Source organism: Anolis carolinensis, unplaced genomic scaffold (assembly GCF_035594765.1).
Source record: "Anolis carolinensis isolate JA03-04 unplaced genomic scaffold, rAnoCar3.1.pri scaffold_9, whole genome shotgun sequence".
Classification (NCBI taxonomy): domain Eukaryota; kingdom Metazoa; phylum Chordata; class Lepidosauria; order Squamata; family Dactyloidae; genus Anolis; species Anolis carolinensis.
The window spans coordinates 27155906-27180047 of NW_026943820.1; the positions used below are offsets into that span (position 1 = coordinate 27155906).

Below are 24142 nucleotides of genomic sequence, written 5' to 3' on the forward strand. Positions count from 1 at the left end.
TATTATTATTATTATTATTATTATTATTATTATTATTATGACACAGCAAACAAGATAGATATGCTGGATTTTGTATCACAAAATCACAAGTCAAACACTTCCCAAGTGTCTAGGACTGTGTGATGTATTATTGTTGTTGTTGTTGTTGTTGTTGTTGTTGTTGTTGTTGTTGTATGACACAGCAAACAAGATAGACATGCTGGATTTCGTATCACAAAATCACAAGTCGAACACTTCCCAAGTGTCTAGGACTGTGTGATGTATTATTATTGTTGTTGTTGTTGTTGTTGTTGTTGTATGACACAGCAAACAAGATAGACATGCTGGATTTCGTATCACAAAATCACAAGTCGAACACTTCCCAAGTGTCTAGGACTGTGTGATGTATTTTCGGATGATGCGTGCAGATCCCAGTCGGGTGGCCTTTTGCAGTTGGCAGATCGTGATTTTGTCAATGTCTATTGTTTCCAAATGCCGGCTGAGATCTTTTGGCATTATTATGATTATTTCTATTCTGTTGCGTGGTTGAAGTCTAAAACACCAGGAGGGAAGGCCAAAGGGTAATAGAGAGAGGCTGCACTGCTTGTGCATATATGTATTTATTGCAAAATCCCTGCAGCGCCTTGGTTTGTGAGATGGTTTATTTCACAACCCGCCAGCGTTGACAGGCCACTCCTCCCTGCTGAACCGTTGCAAACTTTGGCACGAAAAGGGCCCATCGCTGCCTAGACTTTTTTTCTGCCACAAAAGGGGAATGGAGTTTGTTTTACAAGTTGCCAAGATCAACATTCTTTCAAAACAATGGCAATATCCCCAGGGCAGCCCTTCCAGGGACAGGACCGGCCCTGGAATGGGGCCTTCCCATTCGTCGGCCCAGGCTGGTAAACATCAGCTGACCTTCTTTTCGGGCTCCTCGCCAACAGACGAGTGCAGGAGGGCAGAGAAAAGGACGTCTTTCCATGGCTTTTTTAGCCAACGGGAAACTGTGTGGGTTTGAAACACACACAGCGTAACCCCAGCAGTAATAAGATCTGCCAATCGAAAGGTGGCCAGTTCGAAGCCCGGTCGGGGTGAGCACCCGACTGTCAAGCCCTGCTCACTCTTTACCTAAAACAATGATGGGCAAGCTTTTGCGCTTGGTGTGTCAAAATTGACCAGAAAACCTAGCATGACTTGGGTGGTGTGTCACTTCGAGAGAAAAAAACCCATAATTTCGCAATATGTATAGTTTAAATAACAAAAATATATAATTGTAATATATAACTGTATTCAATAAATCAAAAACTATTTACTACCATTATTTCCATCTACAACAATCTATGGTACCTCTTGCAGTTTCCATGCTGATTTATCTCTATTCTAGTTTCAATGTAGTCATGAATAATGAATAATAATATAATAGTAATAATATGATAATATACTACAATAATAATATATATATATATATATATATATATATATATATACACACACACACACACACACACACACACACACACACACACACATACATACAGTAGAGTCTCACTTATCCAACATAAACAGGCTGGCAGAACGTTGGATAATAAGGAGAGATTATGGAGAAGACTATTAAACACCAAATTGGGTTATGATTTTACAAATTAAGCACCAAAACATCATGTTATACAACAAATTTGACAGAAAAAGTAGTTCAGTACGCAGTAATGCTACGTAGTAATTAGTGTATTTACGAATTTAGCACCAAAATATCACGATGTATTGAAAACATTGACTACAAAAATGCGTTGGATAATCCAGAACTTTGGATAAGCGAATGTTGGATAAGTGAGACTCTACTGTATATATATATATATAAATATAAATGCAATGTGCATAATTCCCATGGAGTAAACAAGAAAACCACTGGACCAAATCACACCAAATTTGGCCACAAAAGACATTAGTCATCCAATCAATCTGCATGCGGCAGCGTGTCAGCAAAAATGGCTAGGCGTGTCAGTGCTGACACGCGTGTCATAGGTTGGCCATCACTGACCTAAAATGTACGAGAGATGAATGAAAAGTAATGCCTCCACCTTTGTAATTCCTCAACAGATGTCAGTCCTGGTCTGCGGCAGGTCCTGGCTTGTTCAGTAGACTCTCCTCTACCGTTCCATTTGGAGGGAAGCCTTAGCATTGAATGGTTGTGTTGTTTTCAAAGGCCAGAGGAAGGGGCTCTGAACCCTCTCGCAGCCCCCAGAGCCCCATGGAAGTTGCTCTGGAAAGAGAGGGGCCCAAGTGTTGTTATAAAGTTATAGAACAACTACCGGTAGCTGTGCCCGGCCACACGTTGCTGTGGCGAAGTATGGTGGTATGGGAAATAAAGTATTGAGGAATTGTTGGTAGTGAAGGTACAGGGTAAAGGTTTTCCCCTGACATTAAGTCCAGTCGTGTCTGACTCTGGGGGTTGGTGCTCATCTCCATTTCTAAGCCGAAGAGCCGGCGTTGTCTGTAGACACCTCCAAGGTCATGTGGCCGCTGGCATGACTGCATGGAGCGCCGTTACCTTCCCGCCAGATATTATATTATCTGGCCCTGATTGTTTCCCCTGTTTTCAGAGTGTTGCTCTTTACTGTCCTGGTTTTAGAAATTAGATTATTCTGTATTGTTATACCACAGTAATTACTACATATTATATTTATAATCTCATATTATCTGCTTAGAACGGGATTATATGAGGCCCCTTCGACAAAGCTGTTTAAAATCCATACTGAACTGGATTATATGGCAGTGTGGACTCAAGATAATCCAGTTCAAAGCAGATAATATAAGATTATAAATGGGTTATATAGCTGTGTGGAAGGGCCTTGAGTCTACACTGCCATATAATCCAGTTCAAATCTGATTATCTGTATTTTATAGGCCGTGTGAAAGAGACCTAAGTGAGGCCTTACTCTGCCTGTCCCCTGGGCTGCATGGGTTGCTAAGAGACCAAGTGGGCGGAGCTTAGCCTTTTAACTGGCAGCAATTGGATAAAAACAATTATTCCTCTCCCTCTAATTAGGATTTAATTTTTATTTTCTTTTTGTTGTATGAATGTAGAGGCGTGGATGAGGGGTTGTGTTGCCAAGTTTAGTGTTTCTGGGATGTGTAGTTTTGTTGTTTTGTCCTAGGCCGAAATTTCATTACCCTTTTATATATATAGATAGAGACTACAAGCAAAATATATGATTTTTTCCTTTATTTCTTAAACATTTTCGACGGATTCAAAGTTGTGCGATCGCAGCCCCCTTCTTCCATTGCAATTTTTAGTTCCCTTATTTTGATCCCAGTTTTTTCATTCCTTATTCTTTACTTTCTTTCAATGTTTATTGTGTGGTAAATTTGTGTAATTTTTTAAAATATTTCTTCAAAGTATTCATCAGGGTTTTCCTAATTGGGTGTTTATTAAAGTTTGAGTCTTCTGCCACTTTCCCATAAATTAAATATGCATGTAAGCCAAATTTTAAACTACCTCCTTCCAGAGTTATGAGACTTTGATTGTCAAGATGGATCCATTCTCTTAACCAAATCAATATAGCTGCTTCCCTGTATAATTTTAGGTTTGGGAGAACCAGTCCTCCTCTTTGTTTAGTATCTTGTAAATTTTTCATCTTTATTCTCGGTTTCTTCCCTCTCCAAATAAATTTCGTAAGTTCAACATTCCAATTAGTAAATTCTTTTTCCGTGATGTCAATTGGAATGTTCTGGAACAAGAAGCATAGTTGTTATCGAGCCCTCCACTCAATAATTTGACCTCATTCTTCTAAAATTTCTTTTGGACCTCCCCAAGCGGAGTGTCCCTTCGTGGTCGCCATAGTCTAGGTAAGATATTCATTTTTATTGTAGCTATCCATCCTAGAAGAGAGATATCCAGATTCATCCATTTTTTCAGATCATTTTTTATTTTATTCCAGGTTTTTTCAGTTATTTTTATACAGATCTTTGTTATTCGTTGTTATGTTTATTCCTAAATATTTTGCTTGTTTATTGATTTTGTTTTCTTGGGGACAGCCACAGAGCCTCTGGGAAGTGCAATAGAAGGGAGCCTGTGGTCCGGGATCAGGGGGTCAAGGGGCCCCTCTGGGAGGCTGAGGAATGGGTCCCAGACCCAGTCTGGCTGGAATGGAAAGGTTGGGTTGTGACCATGGGGGTCATTCTGGGTCGTGATCATGAGGAAGGTACAGAAGGATTTATTTTGGGTCTCGGAAATAGAAGAAAGGACGGAAACACTGAGATCTCAACTGCAGCATTGATTCCTCACGAGATCCAGATGAGTTTTGCAGTCCTTTGTGGGATTTTGCCGGCCTCCGCCGGTCCTTCTTCAGAAAGGGGCCCCTCCTCACAGTTCTGTGTGGCTCCCTGGAGGCCCCTTCCCGTTGAGAGCCTCTGCCCAGAGCCCCACTCGCTGCTCCTTCAGGCCCCGGGACACCTTCTGCGTCAGGTTCAGCTCCAGATAATGGCCAGCTGCATTGTAGGGGGGCCACTCTGGCAGACCACCCCCGTTGGGGTCCCTGGGAGGGAAAGAAGGAAGGAAGGAAGGAAGGAGAGGAGGGTCAGGCCTGGGAGGACTCTGTCAAGGTCTAAGATTGCCTTCGCTCAGTATCTGAATCACAGGCCAATATAGAGCCGCAACCTGAGCAGCCTGACACACTGCCACAGAACAGGAGACGGACCCTCAAGGCTTGCAGGAGACAGAGTTACGGCAGGATGAGGACCTTCAGGGGGAAGAGCAGGAGCTGACGATCCCTGCCCACCTCCAGCTAAGATTGCATGCCATCAGCTGGGAAGATCTAATCGGTTGGCCCAGAAGAGAGCACCAACAGGGGAAAGGGTCTTAGTGAGCAGCATAAATAGCTGGTGGCTGTAACAGCTCTTTGCTGGGAGCAACGTCTTATTTTTTTAAAAAATATATATATTTTTATTAGTGTATATAATAAGTAAATAACATCGAAAGAGTGAGAACAATGCTTTTGACAGAAAGTGAAGAAGAAAGAAGAAAAAAAGGGGGAAAAAGAGGTAGGGGGGAAAAAGAAGAAGAAAAAACAAACAAACCAAAAACCAAAAACAAATTTTTTTTTAAAAAAAATGACTTCCATCTTCGCCTTTGCGTTTCCCAATCTATGATAATACAAGAGGATGATACAAAAAAAGAAGGAAAAAAAACAGTATTGAATCAACCTCTTTGTCTGTAATAAAGGACAAACCCTCCAAAAAGATGACAGTTTTCCTTATTGTTGGCTTAGTGCTTCTTTACTTTACTAAACGCTTACAAGAAGAGACTCTAAAATGTTTCATCCTTCTAATCTTTGTCACTTAAACTTCAACATCCCTTTCTTTCATATTCTTCTACTTTGGACCAATCTGTATATCTTATCGGCGTCCCCGTGTTTTTCTTTAGTAAAAAAGTTAATTTATCCATATCCTTTATCTCTTTCACTTTCTGCAGCCAACTGGGAGCAACGTCTTAGAAGACTTATGGCTAGCATTCCTATTGTTGACTTCAGTTATGGACTTTTGATTAGCGTGTTTGGACTTGATTTGACACATGTCTTGGACAGTGGTGAGGTTGTCGGACAGTGACTCATTTGGGACTGACTTTTGACTATTCTCCTGCTTGACCTGCTTGTTGTGTATGATTCTGCACTGCCTTTGATTACGAGATCGGAGAGCATCTGGAAGGGCTGTGATGAGTCCGGCACACAACCCCTGAGACCCCGCCCCTTCTTGTTGGAGATATATGCATGTATGGATTAAGAGAAAAGCATCTTCAGGGATATGTTACCAAGCAACACCAGACCATAAAAGGTTAAAAAGAGCAAGTGAATGCCTAGAGAGTAAAGCACCTTCCAGTCAAGATGTAATGTCTGGGGTGTGAAACACTGATAAGGGGTCTACTATAAATCATGAGACTACGAGGTTGAGAATTCTCTTTGATCGCTGACCGGTTGTGTGAGTATCTGTGTATATCATAAATAAAGCAACTGAACCGCTTGTGCTAGGCAGAGACAGGATCTTGCAGCATGAATGATTTGAAGGGGCAAGATAAGAGCAGATAAGACGTGTGCTCCATAACAAGATGTTTTGTGAGTCACCGGAAAAGGAGGAGAAGGAGAAAGACCCTAACTTCTCGCCCCATATGCCCTTCTCACCCGCGACGGGCAAAGTTGGCCCAGGAGCGCATCAGGGCCTGGCTGAGCTCCTCCTCCTCCTCGGTGGCCTCATCTGCAGAGAGAGAGGGGCATGCATGACATATTGTGGGGTTTGTGCATGCACAGAGGGCCAGAGGTGGAGGAGAAAGTCGTGGCACCACCAGAATCTCCCCAAGACCCTCCCCCCACACTTGCCCTGTATGAGGACCATTATGGGGTCCCACCATCTCCATCTCCTCCTCCTCACCCCGCAGGCGGATGTCCCCCGTGAGGAAGGGCCCCCCGAAGACAAAGCTGATATCGTCCCCGTGGTCCGCCTTCACGAAGGGGGGCTTGGTGTCGTGGTACAAACTGGGCCGGTGCTGATACTCAAAGAAGTAGACGGGGGCCCCGGACTCTGAAAGAGAGAAGCAAAGGGAGGTTGTTGTGCTAGTGTTGTGCAAACGATGTGATATGTTGTATGTACATGTGGTATTGATGGTGATATTGTAGTGTGTTGCAGTGTGATAGTGATAATAATATTTATTTATTTATTTATTTACAGTATTTATATTCCACCTTTTTCACCTCGAAGGGGACTCAGGGCGGATCACAATGCACATATAAGGCAAAGATTCAATGCCTTAACATAGAACAGAGACAAAGACAAACACAGGCTCCGAGCTGGCCTCGAACTCATGACCTCTTGGTCAGAGTGATTTGTTGCAGCTGGCAGGTGGCTGCTCACCAGCCTACGCCACAGCCCGAACTGTGTATTATAACTGTAGTATTGCTAGTGGCGTTGCAGTGTGGTGGTATACTGCAGTGTGGTGGTGTATGATGCTCATGTTATGCTGTACCAGTAATGTAATGTATTGTACCTATAACTTGTAAGCCGCCCTGAGTCCCCTTCGGGGTGAGAAGGGCGGGATATAAATGTCGCAAATAAATAATAAATAAGGAGGGGAGGCTTTTCCTGTGCCCGCTCCAAAGAGCATCGCCATAAGGACCGTCCTGTGACAATCAAAGGCAATGGGCAAAGGGTCCTTCTTTCTGTCCTCTTCCAACATTGTGAAGACACCTGTTGTGACTCAGCTGGAGTCTCAGAGTGACTCTGATGGGGATTGTGGGATTCAGATTCAGAGTGTCCCTACTGTGAGAGATGAGGAGCAGGAAGGCATTCCCACAGCAGGTAATGGTGTTGATGATACTAGAGTTGATACTGAAGTTAGCCAGGTGCAAAGGGAGGACAGCTCCCAGTTAGATAGCATGCAGACAGATGCTGCTGCTAACAAGCTGTCTGGCCTTGATGAAACGGAATCTCTGGATCGAGCTGGCCGTTTGGAATTTCGGGTTCGTAGGAGTGTTAGAATAGCAAACAAGAAAGAGGTCAGAGGCCAAAGAAATGCGTTCATGCTATGCAGAGAATATTAAAGGGTGTGCTGAGAGAAAAACCTTTGTCAAAAGCAACGTCTCATTTGGGAGTCAAGAAACAAGCTTTTGCTTTCTCGGGTTATCTTGCAGCTTTGTGTATTCAAGTTCATGGGACTTTGTCATGCATTAATGGAACCTTGTTTTATGTATAATGTTTTCTTGGATTATTCTTTATAGCTTTTTTAATGAAGTGTGATTTTTTTTTGGTTTACAGATGTCATGTTTAATTGTGTTTTAAAAGGGTCAATATTTCAGTTATTGCATCTCTGCACTCAAGAGTTGGTTGCCATGGAGAAGTGGGCGGAGCCAACTGCCGTTTTGGTGGAGAAGTGCAGGTTTGAAAAAGAAGCAGTTAGTCTGTGCCCTGATGAGGTACAGGGAAGACTGAGCCTCAGTTGAAGGGATCAGGGAAACTCAATTGCTTATTTTTGAGTCATTTTAAAATAGGTTTGGTGACTTATTTTAAGGTAATCTGTCTCCTGTTAAGGAACAGATAATCTGTTATTGTAATTCACAGGGTGACTGCAGTTTAGAGCAGTAATAATAATAATAATAATAACTTTATTTTTATACCCCGCCCCATCTCCCCGAAGGGACTCGGGGCGGCTTACATGGGGCCTAGCCCGATAAAACAATCAAATATCAATGATACAACAATAAAACAATTATACCAATAAAACCTCAATTATCAGTAAAGCAATCGATAAAATCGACATGAAGCATACAATATTAAAACAGGAGACTAATTCATAAAACCCAGTACAGAATGTGCCGGAATGGGGAAGGTATTTCACGGTTGAAATGGACAATAAAGTGCAAAATAACATTGGCAACACCAATGTAGAGAAAGTACAACAGTAGAGAAAGAAGTGACATTTTAAGGAATTTGAAACACCTCATTCTAGCTTTGCAACTGTTAACTAAAGTGCCTCTGAAGAGAGTTACTGTAACCATTAAGCTTTGTGCCTGAATAAACGTGTTATTGTTCTTTTAAACATCTCAGCTTCCGTCGCATATATTATCATCAAAAGCAAAGAAGAAGAATTTTTTAAAAAAAGGTCTCCTTTCTGAGTAGCTAGTGTCTACATCAGGGGTCCCCAAACTTTTTAAACTGGGGGCCAGTTCACGATCCTTCGGACCGTTGGAGGGCCGGACTATAGTTGGCCACTGAGCAATAATAATAATAACAACAACAACAATAAAAAAGAGTTGAAAGAGACCCTTTGGGCCATTGAGTCCATTCCCCTTCTGTCTTTGTGCACCGAAAGCACAAGCAAAGCACCCCTGACAGATGGCCACCCAGCCTCAATGTCAATAATAATAATAATAATAATAATAATAATAATAATAATAATAATAATAATAATAAAAAAGAGGGTTGGAAGAGATCCCTTGGGCCATTGAGTCCAACCCCCTTCTGCCTTTGTGCACCAAAAGCACAAGCAAAGCAACCCTGACAGATGGCCACCCAGCCTCAATGTCAATAATAATAATAATAATAATAATAATAATAATAATAATAATAATAATAATAAAGAGGGTTGGAAGAGATCCCTTGGGCCATTGAGTCCAACCCCCTTCTGCCTTTGTGCACCAAAAGCACAAGCAAAGCAACCCTGACAGATGGCCACCCAGCCTCAATGTCAATAATAATAATAATAATAATAATAATAATAAAGAGGGTTGGAAGAGATCCCTTGGGCCATTTAGTCCAACCCCCTTCTGTCTTTGTGCACCAAAAGCACAAGCAAAGCAACCCTGACAGATGGCCACCCAGCCTCAATGTCAATAATAATAATAATAATAATAATAATAATAATAATAATAATAATAAAGAGAGTTGGAAGAGATCCCTTGGGTCATTTAACCCAACCCCCTTCTGCCCTTGTGCCGTGGGGGCCGGATAGATGGCTTCGATGGGCCGCATCCGGCCCCCGGGCCTTAGTTTGGGGACCCCAGGTCTACATCTTCCCATAGTGGTGGCAAGCATTGATAATCCCCTTTACATCTGGTGGCCACATTATAAACATCTTTACATTTGGTGGCAGCGTTTAAATAAAAACATCTTTATAATTTGGTGGCAGCGGTTATAATATTATATATATATATATATATATATATATATATATACACACACACACACACACACACACACACACACACACACACACACAAAACATCTCCACACTTTGGTTTTGCAACAATCTTTTGGAACTTTACTTTTGCTTTTAAGAACTATTTATTTCCTATTTCCTAATAAACTACAAAAGACTTCAACCTGTGTGCAACCTGGTGTATTTAGCACGGTGAAGCTAACCTGAGGTGCGACAACACCGGCACTGAGGCCTCCAAATGCTGGCCGGCCGAGATGGGCTTTGCGGGAGGCCTCCACCCCCCAAGACCCACAGCCCTGGCAGTTCTGGTCCCACCTTTGTCCAGGGCAGAGTCCAGCCCCCCCAGGACCGCTTTGGGAGAAGCTCCCACTGAACAAAGGGCGCTCAGAACTGGACGCTCTCCAGAAATAACTCTGGAGTTAAACTTTACTCAGAAAAGGGGAGTGGAGGCACGAGCCCTTACCTTTGTGATAGTTGATGGTCCTGATGGTGGGGATCACTAGGAACCCGTCTCCCAGCAGGTCCAGGAACCCGTCCCGAAGTGCATCCGTGTCATCCGTGTCCCCAAGGTAGGCCTCCAGGAGCATCGGCAACGCCCCGAGGGGGATGTTCTGCAGGAGGAGGAAGAGGAAGATTGGCAAACTTGGGCCCTCCAGGTGTTTTGGACTTCAACTTTCACAATTCCTAACAGCCGGTAGGCTGTTAGGAATTGTGAAAGTTGAAGTCCAAAACACCTGGAGGGCCCAAGTTTGCCCATGCCTGATCCAAAGGCTGGAACCATTGCAAACCAATCCCAAGTGGCGGTTAGTTACCCATGTAGGAAAGAAGGCTTTTGCAACAGCGAGGATCTTCTCCCGGCTTCCCAGGTCCATTAGTTCGGGAATTGTCTGCCCCAAAGAGGAACAAGGAACCATGAGAATTCAGGCTGTTGTCTCACTGAGACCCCTCTGCTGCCCTACAACAGCCTCCAGGCCAGGAAAAGGGGGCTGGAAGGGGCCTTACCACACGCACGTTCCAGCCCATTTCGTTGTTGGTGACCCCAGCCATAAGGGGCACGGCGTTGAATTCCTTTCCTGACAAGATCTCTTCTGGATGCTTCGGCATGAACTCTCCATCCAGAACCGGCCCGATTTGCTGAACCAAGAGACAGAAATTGGGAGCCTGGCTGAACCTGACAGAATGCTTTTACCTATTTCTATCTTTCTCAATTGCCTCTCTAAGGCCTCTGCTGTGCTTAGTCAATAGGGCAGGGTGGTGGTGGCTCAGGGGGTTGGCCAGTGGCCACATGTCCTGTTTTGTCTTTCAAGAACAGCCTTCAAACACTGTGGTAAGTAGATGAAAACTGCTTCATTTCAGCAAAACATAAAGTACAGCACACTCAGTGGAATAATGCAAAAGGAAGCAAGGAAGTCTTACGGTAAACACAGTTCTTAGTCTCTGATAAATTCCCAAATCAAGTAGCAGTCTTACTTCAGACAAAGAAACAGCAATAAATCCTTAGGAGCAGTTTCCCTGATGCAGACTCGAAGCAGGCACAAGGGGAGCAAAGGCTTAGGCATTAGAGTCAGTTTGTTACCAGCAAGAGCTGGCTGCACCTGCTTCTGATTTATAGCCCTGAGTCCCCTTACAGCTGCTAGGAAGTTCCCAATTACTCAGCTGCATTTCTGGCAGGTATTCTAGCTGAACGATGTCTCTCCTCTGTTTCCTTTCGCCTCTCCTAAAATGTGGGTACTTGCAAAATCTCCTCCAAGGGAGTGACTCACCAGAGAGAAGACCTCCTCCGCCGTCAGCTCCTCGGCGCTCTTCCCTCGGAGACAGGCCACCATGGCTTCCGAAGTAGACGTTGTGCAGCCAAGGCTTCGGGCCAGTCTCTGCAGTGGGTCAAAGAGGGGCATCGGTGTTAGTCCCACCATGCGTGGAGCCTCTCTTTTCCCACCAGGCCCCTCCCCCAGAAGGGGTCCGGGACTAGAGCCAGGTTGAGGGGTGGCATCATAGAATCAAAATAGAGACCTCAAAGGACATCCAGTCCAACCCCTTTCTTTCTGCCATGAAGGAAAAGCACAATCAAAGCACCACTGACAGATGGCCCTCCTGTCTCTGCATAATAATAATAATCATCATCATCATCATCATCATCAAAGTTCCACTGGTGAACAGCTTTTCTTACAATAAATAAGTTTCCCCTCATGTTCAGTGGAGGAGTGTCCAAACCCACCTCTGCGCTCGGCCGAGGGTCGGCACGGTAGGCCCCAGGGAGGAGGGCAATGCCGCTGTGGAGGATGGCGCCCTGGAACAAGCCCTTTGACATCGGAGACAGGACCTAAACATTGGGGAGGGGGAGGAAGGACACCCTGTGAGACCTCCAACCAAAGAGAGGATTCCAGGATCACAAAGGCCACCCGCACACCATCATCATCATCCATGCTTTTCTTTGGGGGTTTCCTTCAGAGGATCCTGGCTCTTTCCTCAACTGGGACTCACGTGGCTGGAGACACAGAAGGAACCTCCGGAGAGGCCAAAGATGGTGACGCGCCCCGGGTCTCCCCCAAAGGCCCCGATGTTCTCCTGGATCCAGCGGAGAGCGGCCACCTGGTCCAGCAGGGCCCAGTTCCCTCGGGCACTGGCGTCCCCGGTGCTGCAGGCAGAACAAAGAGAGCGGCAAAGGGTTTGAGCGATGGGCTATGGCTTGCGTCACCCATCAAAGCTGGACCGTGTGACTTAAGCAACATACAGTCATTGAATTTTTGACAGCAGAAGGTGTCGCCTCAAAGGAGATTCATCAGAGGATGCCAATTTATGGCAATTGTGTTTATGTGAGTCCTGTAAATCGTTGGGCGAGTAAGTTCAAAGATGTTGAGGTGGGAACATCCGACAACAAAGAGTTGGACGTCCTGTAACAGCAACCACCGAGTATCACAAGCAAAAGATTGACAGATTGATTCAGGATGATCGTTGTATCACTCAGAGAGAAAATTCAAGCATAATCGGCATTTATTTATTTATTTTATTTACAGCATTTATATTCCGCCCTTCTTTCTCACCCCGAAGGGGACTCAGGGCGGATCACATTACACATATAGGCAAACATTCAATGCCTTTTAACATAGAACAAAGACAAACAAACATAGGCTCCGAGCGGGGCTCGAACTCATGACCTCCTGGTCAGAGTGATTCATTGCAGTTAATTGCACTGGCCTGCTCTCCCGCCTGCACCACAGCCCGGGCCCATTTCACAAGAACGTGTGGTTCACATGATTGCTTTGCTTGGCTATCAGAAGATCTTTGCATGATGGGTCCTGTGAGACGCTGGTTGCGGAAACAGAGTGTCGACTTCCGTGACGGTTTCAGTAAACTTGTTCATCGTTGGCAGAAATGTATCCAATGTATCCAATGGTCTGGTGATGATGTGGAAAAGTGAATAGTGGTCGTTAAAGAGCACATTCTAAGGATTATTTCTGCATTTGATTTGTTAAAATACTCCCATCCAAGCCCAAGTAACGAAGGTGGAGGCATTACTTTTCATTCAACCCTCGTAGTTCAAACAATTCAAGAATGTAATCAATGAACTGAAAAATCTTTCACAGATATTGTGGAACAAAGCGTTCTGTATCCAATCATTTATTCTACTGCGAGTAAAGCTTACTACATTGTGAATGCAACTACAGTAGAGTCTCACTTATCCAACATTCTGGATTATCCAACGCATTTTTGTAGTCAATGTTTTCAATATATCGTGATATTTTGGTGCTAAATTCGTAAATACAGTAATTACTACATAGCATTAATGTGTAATGAACTACTTTTTCTGTCAAACCTATTTTGATGTTTAATAGGCTTTTTCTTAATCTCTCCTTATTATCCAACATATTCACTTATCCAACGTTCTGCCGGCCCATTTATGTTGGATAAGTGAGACTCTACTGTACCATCCATCATACTGTGAATGCAACAGTTTGTGATTTGTAATCACTCATCTGACATTTATATTCATTTGCTGTACATAATACAATGTTTAATTATATCTAATACATTGGTATTATTCCATTAGTGGGTATTTCTCAGTTAAACCCTTAGGAATTCTTTTTTTTTCCTAATAGTACCCACCTGAAGAAGCCCAGGATGCCCAGCCGGTACTGGAGGGTGACCACCACCACCTCTCCGTAAGCCGCCAGGGCCGATCCATCATACCGGGAAGACGTGCCGAAGACAAAGTTGCCCCCGTGGATGAAGACCATCACCTGCCAGAGAGAAGGGGTGCGGGGAAGTTTACATGATTTGATAGAGTCATAGGGAGACCATAGTAGGGTGGGAGTAGGTGGCTGCAGGGCCACCTGAGCCGTGGGTCCAGGTTTGCGTCTGCATTATCATCATTATCATCATTATCACAAAGTGGCCGCTGGAGCTCCTGAATAAGCCCAGAACCTTGGACAGCTCCTTCTGTGTTCAGAGTGGAACCAAGGATCCAAGTGACTGATATGGGACTTTGGCTTTCCTCCTCCCCCTTCTCTTCCTCTTCCTCCTCCCCTCATAATAAATAATAATAATAATAATAATACCTGCTTTGATTGAAGTCAAAAATCAGAAACTCCTCAAAGCACAGCAGACAAAAAACCAGTACAAGAAAACCGCACTACAAACTAGAGCTGACAGCTGACACAACAAAATATTGCATGGAAAATTCCTCGACAAAATTGAAGGAAAAGCTGATAAGGAGAAGACCTGGATCTGGCTCATGAATGGGACCCTGAAGAAGGAGACAGAAGGCCTGATCCTTGCAGCCCAGGAGCAAGCCATCAGGACAAAGGCAATTAATAATAATAATAATAATAATAATAATAATAATAATAATAGAAGACCTGGCTCTGGCTCACAAATGGGACCCTGAAGAAGGAGACAGAAGGCCTGATCCTTGCAGCCCAGGAGCAAGACATCAGGACAAAGGCCATTAATAATAATAATAATAATAATAATAATAGAAGACCTGGCTCTGGCTCACGAATGGGACCCTGAAGAAGGAGACGGAAGGCCTGATCCTTGCAGCCCAGGAGCAAGCCATCAGGACAAAGGCAATTAATAATAATAATAATAATAATAATAATAATAATAATAATAATAGAAGACCTGGCTCTGGCTCACGAATGGGACCCTGAAGAAGGAGACAGAAGGCCTGATCCTTGCAGCCCAGGAGCAAGCCATCAGAACAAAGGCAATTAATAATAATAATAATAATAATAATAATAATAATAATAATAATAGAAGACCTGGCTCTGGCTCACGAATGGGACCCTGAAGAAGGAGACAGAAGGCCTGATCCTTGCAGCCCAGAAGCAAGCCATCAGGACAAAGGCAATTAATAATAATAATAATAATAATAATAATAATAGAAGACCTGGCTCTGGCTCACGAATGGGACCCTGAAGAAGGAGACAGAAGGCCTGATCCTTGCAGCCCAGGAGCAAGCCATCAGAACAAAGGCAATTAATAATAATAATAATAATAATAATAATAATAATAATAATAATAATAGAAGACCTGGCTCTGGCTCATGAATGGGACCCTGAAGAAGGAGACGGAAGGCCTGATCCTTGCAGCCCAGGAGCAAGACATCAGGACAAAGGCAATTCAGGCCAAGATCGAAAAATCAGCTGATGACCCAAAATGCAGACTCTGCAAGGAAACTGACGAAACCATGGATCATATCCTCAACTGTTGTAAGAAAATCGCACAGACAGACTACAAACAGAGGCACAAATATGTGGCCCAAATGATTCATTAGAACTTATGTCTCAAGTCCCACCTCCCAGCAGCAAAGAACTGGTGGGATCATAAACCTGCAAAAGTACTGGAAAATGAGCACGGAAAGATACTGTGGGACTTCCGAATCCAGACTGATAAAGTTCTGGGACACAACACACCAGACATCACAGTTGTGGAAAAGAACAAGGTTTGGATCATTGATGTCGCCATCCCAGGTGACAGTCGCATTGACGAAAAACAACAGGAAAAACTCAGTCGCTCTCAGGACCTCAAGATTGAACTTCAAAGACTCTGGCAGAAACCATTGACATTGACAAAATTATGATCTGCCAACTGCAAAAGGCCACCCGACTGGGATCTGCACGCATCATCCGAAAATACATCACACAGTCCTAGACACTTGGGAAGGGTTCCACTTGTGATTTTGTGATACGAAATCCAGCATATCTATCTTGTTTGCTGTGTCATACAATAAAATAATAATAATAATAATAATAATAATAATAATAATAATAATAATAATAATAATAATAATAGGAAAGGAAAGGGTCCAGAGGAGGGTGACTAAAATGGTTAAAGGTTTGGAGAACAAACCCTATGAGGAGCGGCTTAAAGAGCTGGGCATGTTTAACCTGAAGAAGAGAAGGCTGAGAGGAGACATTCATAGGAAGCTGCCATTGGATTTTGCCCAGGACCTATTTTCCACTTCATGGCTTTGCTTGCCTTTGGAGTCCAGAGTGGATGGCCATAAGTCGGGGATGTTTTGCGTTTTTCCTGCATGGCAGGGGGTTGGACTAGATGGTTCATCTTGTCTCTTCCAATTGCGTTGTTGTTGTTGTTGTTGTTGAGGTTGGATAGCTATCTGTTGGGGATACTTTGATTGTGTTTTTCCTGCATGGCAGGAGGTTGGAATAGATGGCCAATGTGGTCTCTTCTAGTTATGTTGTTGTTGTTGTTGTTGAGGTTGAATGGCCATCTGTTGGGGATACTTTGATTGTGCTTTTCCTGCATGGCAGCGGGTTGGACTAGATGGCTAATGTGGTCTCTTCCAACTATGTTGTTGTTGTTGTTGTTGTTGTTGCTGTTGTTGAGGTTGGATGGCCATCTGTTGGGGATACTTTGATTGTACTTTTCCTGCATGGCAGTAGGTTGGACTAGATGGCTAATGTGGTCTCTTCCAACTATGTTGTTGTTGTTGTTGTTGTTGTTGTTGTTGTTGTTGAGGTTGAGGTTGAGGTTGGATGGCCATCTGTTGGGGATACTTTGATTGTACTTTTCCTGCATGGCAGGAGGTTGGACTAGATGGCCCATGGGGTCTCTTCCAACTATGTTGTTGTTGTTGCTGTTGCTGTTGTTGTTGTTGTTGAGGTTGGATGGCCATCTCTCAGAGATACTTTGATTGTACTTTTCCTGCATGGCAGGAGGTTGGACTAGATGGCCAATGTGGTCTCTTCCAACTATGTTGTTGTTGTTGCTGTTGAGGTTGGATGGCCATCTGTCGGGGATACTTTGATTGTGCTTTTCCTGCATGGCAGGGGGTTGGACTAGATGGCCCATCAATCCAATTCTATGATTGATGGCAGGTCTCCCCTACTGCCTATCTCCTCTCCCCACCCCTCTGTCTCCAATACCTGCAGCCAAAGACTTTGGTTGCTTCCCTTTCAAGAGGTGAGGAAAAGAGAGAGTTAGGCTTTGCTGCTTACCGGGAGCCTGTCCGCCTTGTCCACGGGAGCCGGGACATAAATGTTCATGTACAGACAATCCTCGGAGGTCCGGAAGGGCGGGTGCTTCTCCTTCCACCTTTGGGCCACTCCTCGGAGGGTCTCCAGCTTCTGGGGGCAACTAAGCAAAGCACAAGGGACAGCAGGGGTTTATTTTTTATTTGTGTGTGTGGATACAAAAACAAACATTACACTAACTAGCAAAACAGATACATTATAGCATCCTAACAAACCCTTTCCCTCCTTCCTCTCACCACCTATGACTTCTGTCACCGCTCCCTGTGAATCTCATACCTGATAATAATAATGACTACTTTAGCAGATTCCCCTTGCAGCTATTTTGAAATCTACACTTGTTTTTCTTTCCGGACATTCAAATGCCAGCCTCTGTTTTTTGGCAAACTGTTCATTATTTCCCCCCTGAAGGTCTCTTGCAACTCTAGGAATCTATCATTATTGTTGTGGTTGCTTCTACAGAGATACTTGCGGGAACATCTCAGCAAGCAAGAGTCCAAAAGTGGCAGGCTAAAACCCGGAACCTCAATCAGTGGTTGATGCGGATGAAAAATTCCCTCCTGGGCAGACAGAAGACTGGGCGACTTGGAAGGTGCTGAACAGACTGCTCTCTGGCACCACGAGTCCTAGTATTTTGTTAACTTTTCCAGCTCTTTAATAATAATAATAATAATAATAATAATAATAATAATAATAAAAAAACTTTATTTATACCCCGCCACCATCTCCCCAACGGGGACTCGGGGCGGCTTACATGGGGCCATGCCCAAAACAATACAATGTAAACAGCATATAAAAGAACAGCACAATACAATAAGCAATACAGTAAATAATATCCATTACAAAATAAAACAAGAAGACAATAAAAACAAGGGCAGACCACATGAACATTAAGTTAAAAATTGTCCTCTACTTTGTCCTCTAGTTTGTCCTCTAGTTTGTCCTCTACTCTATTGTCTCCTGGTTCTGCAATGCCTATAATAAAAACATGTTTCTTTTCCACAACCGTTATATCTGGTGTGTTGTGTGGCAGGTGTTTATCCACCTGGATTCTAAAATCCCAGAGTCATTGCAGAACTTTTCCATTCTTGTTTTTATTGCATTTGTTCTTAAGGCTTGTTCTCGTGCAGCAAAAACTAGGCCTTCTGTTTCCTTTTTTAGGGTTCCCCTTCTAAGCCAATCCCATGTTTCCTTGCTGTTGGCTTTCCCTCCCATGTTCTTAAAATACTGCTATTATTATTATTATTATTATTATTATTATTATTATTATTATTATTATTATTATATGACAAAATAATAATAATAATAATAATAATAATAATAATAATAATAATAATGGCAGTATTATTATTTTATTATGTCACAGCAAACAAGATAGATATGCTGAATTTCGTATCACAAAATCACAAGTCGAACACTTCCCAAGTGCCTAGGACTGTGTGATGTATTTTCGGATGATGCGTGCAGATCCCAGTAGGGTGGCCTTTTGCAGTTGGCAGATCGTAATTTTGTCAATGTCTATTGTTTCCAAATGCCGGCTGAGATCTTTTGGCACCCAATGTATTATTATTATTATTATTATTATTATTATTATTATTATTATTATTATTATTATTCTAGGAGCTGGGCTGTGGAGCAGGCTGGTTAGTAGCCAGCTGCACTAAATCACTATGACCAAGAGGTCATGAGTTCGAGGCCAGCCCATGTTGGAGTGAGCACCCAACAATTAAAAATAAAAAAATAGCCCTGCTCTTTGTTGACCTAAGCAACTCAAAAGTTAGTTGCATCTATCAAGTAGGAAATTTAGGTACCACTTATGTGGGGAGGCTAATTTAACTAATTTACTAAAGGTAAAGGTTTTCCCTGATGTTAAGTCCAGTTGTGTCCAACTCTGGGGGTTGGTGCTCATCTCCATTTCTAAGCTGAAGAGCCGGCGTTGTCCGTAGACACCTCCAAGGTCATGTGGCCACTGGCATGATTGCATGGAACACCGTTACCTTCCCGCCGGAACTTGTTTTCGAACTGCTGGGTTGGCAGAAGCTGGAGCTAACAATGGGCGCTCACTCCGCTCCCCGGGTTTGAACCTGGGACCTTTCGGTCTGCAAGTTCAGCAGCTCAGCGCTTTAACATACTGAGCCACCGGAGGCTCCTTTGGTGTCGTAAATTAACTAATTCATGACACCATAAAATCATGCAGTAGCGTTTGGAATGAGGAAATATCCAAGGACTCGGTGTCACAGTGGATGATGAAGCAGCTGCTCCCCCTGTGGCTGGAATCGAGCATACCCTCAGGAAGCTGGAGAAGGTTAAATTGCCTCTGTATCTTTGTCTCTATGTTCATATGGCACTGAATGTTTGCCATGTATGTGTACATTGTGATCCGCCCTGAGAAAGAAGGGCGGAATATAAATACTGTAAATAAATACATAAATAAATCAATCTTCAGAGGTCTGCCTTACACTGCGGCATAGTCCGTGGCGTCACGGATGCCCTCCCAGGGCAAGGGGGGCTGCGGAGGGGCGAAGCGGAGGGTGCCAGTGGGGGGCCGGGCAAAGGGCACCCCCAGGAAGGCATGCACCTTCCCCACGGAGCCCCTCACCCGAGGCGCCTCTCGCCCACGCAGCCGGCCGAACTGGGTGGCCACCTCCGGGAAGGCCCCCTCCGCACCACCTGCGTGAGAGAATCATAGAAGTCAATCAGATTCAGATCTAAGCTTCTCACCTTCATGTTCCTATAATACACAATGTGCAGCTTCCGACTTTTTTTTCCACCTTTGAATATCCAGTTGCAACAGCGCGACCCTAGTAGCTTGCTGAGTGCCTTTCCCAAACTTTCCCAAACTTTCCCAAACTTTCCCAAACTCTGAATTCATGGCTATAACTGTGCAATGTGAAACGGAGACTTAGAATGCCAGTTACATGGACTAATATAGAATGATTCCTCAGGGAGAAACAGACAGTAAACCGGGTGGCCACCTCCGGGACAACCAGAGCCAGGATCAAGCCCACCGGAGCCCCCGGTGGCGCAGTGGATTAAAGCCTCGTGACTTGAAGGTTGGGTTGCTGACTTGAAAGCTGCCAGGTTCAAATCCAACCTGGGGAGAGCACGGATGAGCTCCCTCTATCAGCTCCAGCTCCATGTAGGGACATGAGAGAAGCCTCCCACAAGGATGGTAAAAACATCAAAAACATCCAGGCAATGTCCCCTGGGCAACGTCCTTGCAGATGGTCAATTCTTTCACACCAGAAGCAACTTGCAGTTTCTCAAGTCGCTCCTGACACAAAAAAACCCCTCTGCATTTGGTAAAACCAACGGTTGCAGCAGGTGAACAAGAAAACAAGAGGAAATAAAAGAGGAAATCATTATTATTATTTTATTGTATAACACAGCAAACAAGATAGATATGCTGGATTTCATATCACAAAATCACAAGTCGAACACTTCCCAAACGATGTTTATTATTATTATTATTATTATTATTATTATTATTATTATTATTATTATTATTATTGTATGACACAGCAAACAAGATAGACATGCTGGATTTCATATCACAAAATCACAAGTCGAACACTTCCCAAACGTTGTTTATTATTATTATTATTATTATTATTAATATTATTATTATTGTATGACACAGCAAACAAGATAGATATGCTGGATTTCATATCCCAAAATCACAAGTCGAACACTTCCCAAACGTTTATTATTATTATTATTATTATTATTATTATTATTATTATTATTATTATTATCATCATCATCATATGACACAGCCAACAAGATAGATATGCTGGATTTCCCGTTTCCTCTCTTTTCCCTAATACTGCTATTTCCTTTGTTATGACCCACTCATTTCCTAGTATTTGATTTGACTCATTTTGATTTGACTATACAAAATGAATCCAATCTATGTCTTTCAATTTAAAAAACCCTAGAAAAATAAAGTCCAAATTATAGAGGACGAGGAAGAGCCGTTCTCCCCCTACTTGCCAGTCAGAAGGGTAGGCCCCGCTCCCTTTAGGCCTCAATCACTTTGTGTCCTAGCAACCCCCTCGGTTGTGTTCCTCAATACTTTATTTCCCATACCACCACACTTTGCCACAGCAAGGCGTGGCTGGGCACAGCTAGTTGGATTTATAAAATGTTGCTGTTAGCAATAGTGCACGTTGTAGTCCAAAACACATGGATGGAGGGCCGAAGTTGGCCCAGGCTGGCCCCAGAGGAGAGCTTCTGGAGAAAGGCCAAAGTTGTTATAGCTCAGCCATCGCAACCTATATTTCATCAGGAGATGGATTTGGAAACAGATTATGCTACTGATCTAGGAGACATTCCAGACCCCTTGGCCTTGCAGCTGCCAGATGTTGTTGTGGCAGAGGATCCGCTAATTGGAGAGCATTCCGAGGCCTTGTCAATCTTGCCTACACCTGATGGTGTTGATTTGGGCGAAGATGGGCCTTTAAGAGATAGGTGCAGGAGAGAGGGTGTGCAAAGAAGTAAAAGGTTAGCTCTCAGACTTGATAATGGCTAACTTTCCCAAGTGAAGTTTTGTGGGTCCTGTACTCCCTTAATCTTGCAACCTTGGGATCTCCTTAAAGGTGTTCCTCTTTGTGTTTCTCTTTGCGGTGTCAACTTTACTTTCCTCGGAAGAGGTTCCAGTATCCAGATCCTAGCCTTGTTTCCAGCCTTGTATCCATGACGGGTTTCCAGTTCCAGGCAATCACATCACGCCCGTGACTTCCGAGTAGACCTTGCCTTGTTTACCTTGTTTTTCCTTGTTCCTCAGTCAAGACTTTCCCAGCCGAGCTGGGCTGCATCAGTGACTCTTGAGTAGACCTTGCCTCTTGTATCGGGTTATTCTTGTATCGGTCCCAATTCAAGGTGCAGACCATCACCTATAAAGCCCTAAACGGTTTGGGACCCACCTACTTTCGTGACTGTATCTCCTATCATAAACCTGCCCGATCCCTTCGATCGTCAGGGGAGGCTCTCCTGTCGCCACTGCCTATATCTCAGGCCCGCCTTGTGGGAACAAGGGAGAGGGCCTACTCTGCTGTGGCCCCCCGATTGTGGAACTCACTGCCTGGTGAGATTAGGCAAGCCCCCACATTAGCAGCCTTTAAGAAAGACCTGAAAACATGGCTCTTCCGTTGTGCCTTTGGAGAGTAATCACTACATACATCCCTTTTGCTGCTCTCCTTCAATATCTGTCCTCCAGATTGCACCGCCACTTTATGACCCTGTCCTCTGTGGTTTTTACTCCTACTTCCTTTCTCACCCCGAGTTTTAACCTAGTGTTCATGTGGCCCGCCCTTGGTTTTATTGCTCTTTTGATCTTGTTTAATGTAGTGTATATTTTCTTTTATTGTTGTTGTTTTATTGTTGTTTAATGTGTTGTGATTTGTTGTTCTATTATATTTTGTTATATTGTATTGTTCTGGGCATGGCCCCATGTAAGCCGCCCCGAGTCCCCGTTGGGGAGATGGTGGCAGGGTATAAATAAAGATTATTATTATTATTATTATTATTATTATTATTATTATTATTATTATTATTCCTGTTCTTGATACGGGACTATCTGAGAGGATTACAGTTTGATCCTGTTTCCTGATTATTGGACTAACTTTGGTTTCTTGGCGAGACAGACGAGTTTCACTTGTGGATTACAAATGGGACTTTGCTGAACTTGTTTTGAACTGACAAGACTCGACCTTAAAGACTATTTCTTATACTGACTTTTTACGCTAACTGCACATAGATAGATATATATCTATATATATATAAAAGAGTGATGGCATCAGGGCAGCGGACAAAACAACAAAACTACAGGCCCCCCAACCTCGAAATTTGACAACACAACCCATCATCCATGCCTCTAGGTTGATACAACAAAAAGAAAATAAAAATAAAATCCTAATTAGAGGGAGAGGAATAATTGTTTTTATCCAATTGCTGCCAGTTACAAGGCTAAGTTCCGCCCACTTGGTCTCCTAGCAACCTACTCAGCCCAGGGGACAGGCACAAAAGTTTGGAGAGACCCCTAAGGGCCATCCAGCCCAACCCTTTCTACTATGCAGCAGGACACAATCCAAGCATTCCCAAAACATGGACAACGTATAAATACTATACAATACTACACAGGGACATAGACCCCCTCTACCCTCACCACTTTCACAGTACACAAACAACCAAATGCATACTAAACATAAAGACAGCCATACAACAGACATTCAATACCACCACTACCTCAACAAGTTCTCACCAACACCACCAGACAACACCACAGCAACACGTGGCCGGGCACAGCTAGTACCTTAATAAACTGCTTGCGTGTGATACTGGCTCCTGTCTGGTTTTCTGGGTGCTCCTGTAACCTTGGGGTGTAACAAAAGTGGTGCAGAGGGACAGGCCAGGGCCCGTGCCGACAGGTGCCCACTGTCTCCTTCTCCCTCCCACTGAGGAAAGCCAGAGCCCCTTACCTTCGCTCTGGGCCCCCCGGGAGCCACTCAGGACCCAGAGAGCAGCCAGCCAGAGCCAGAGCCTTGCAGCCATGCTCTCTCGCTCTCCGTCTCTCTCTCTGTGCTTGGCATTATAGGGCGCTGGGCCCAGGTGGAGGAGGCCCTGGAATCATTAACTCAGTCCAGGGAGAGGCCAGGAAAATGGGGCAGAAGGAAGGAAGGAAGCAAGGCAAAGGTCCCGGGAAGGAAGCCGGGAAGCATCCCAGGGTCGAGCCTCCCTCCAAAGAGGCCTCTGTGTGTATGTGTTGCCTTCATTGCAAAAATTACAAAGCCTCTCTCAATCATTTACAGACAGCTGGAAACATGGTCACGACAGAAGTATACTAAGTAAATTGGTTCCTGACTATGACCAAAGCAATATTTAATGATAAATACACACAAATGTCTATACTAGACAATGTTGAAGAGATAAGCAAACACTATAAAGGTTCAAAACATAAAAAGAGATGTGA

General features: G+C 43.8%; 1 protein-coding gene across 3 annotated transcripts; it reads right to left on the reverse strand.

Annotated features, from left to right (window-relative positions):
- Nucleotides 1-3187: 3187 nt before the first annotated feature.
- Nucleotides 3188-23879, reverse strand: LOC103282051 (carboxylesterase 5A). 3 transcript variants are annotated; one of them, XM_062961753.1, is made up of 13 exons: nucleotides 23652-23877; nucleotides 19632-19842; nucleotides 17140-17278; nucleotides 13784-13917; nucleotides 12161-12314; nucleotides 11895-11999; nucleotides 11443-11550; nucleotides 10682-10813; nucleotides 10492-10566; nucleotides 10143-10290; nucleotides 6400-6549; nucleotides 6153-6225; nucleotides 3188-4514 (listed from the first exon to the last, which is right to left on the reverse strand). In XM_062961753.1, exons 1-13 carry the CDS (start codon nucleotides 23722-23724, stop codon nucleotides 4343-4345), a joined length of 1674 nt encoding a protein of 557 aa, XP_062817823.1. In that variant the 5' UTR covers nucleotides 23725-23877; the 3' UTR covers nucleotides 3188-4342. The 3 variants fall into 3 exon arrangements, with proteins under 3 accessions (XP_062817823.1, XP_062817825.1, XP_062817824.1); XM_062961755.1 differs by lacking the exon at nucleotides 19632-19842 and having other exon boundaries at nucleotides 23652-23879; XM_062961754.1 differs by lacking the exon at nucleotides 6153-6225.
- Between the last annotated feature and the right edge of the window lie 263 nt (nucleotides 23880-24142).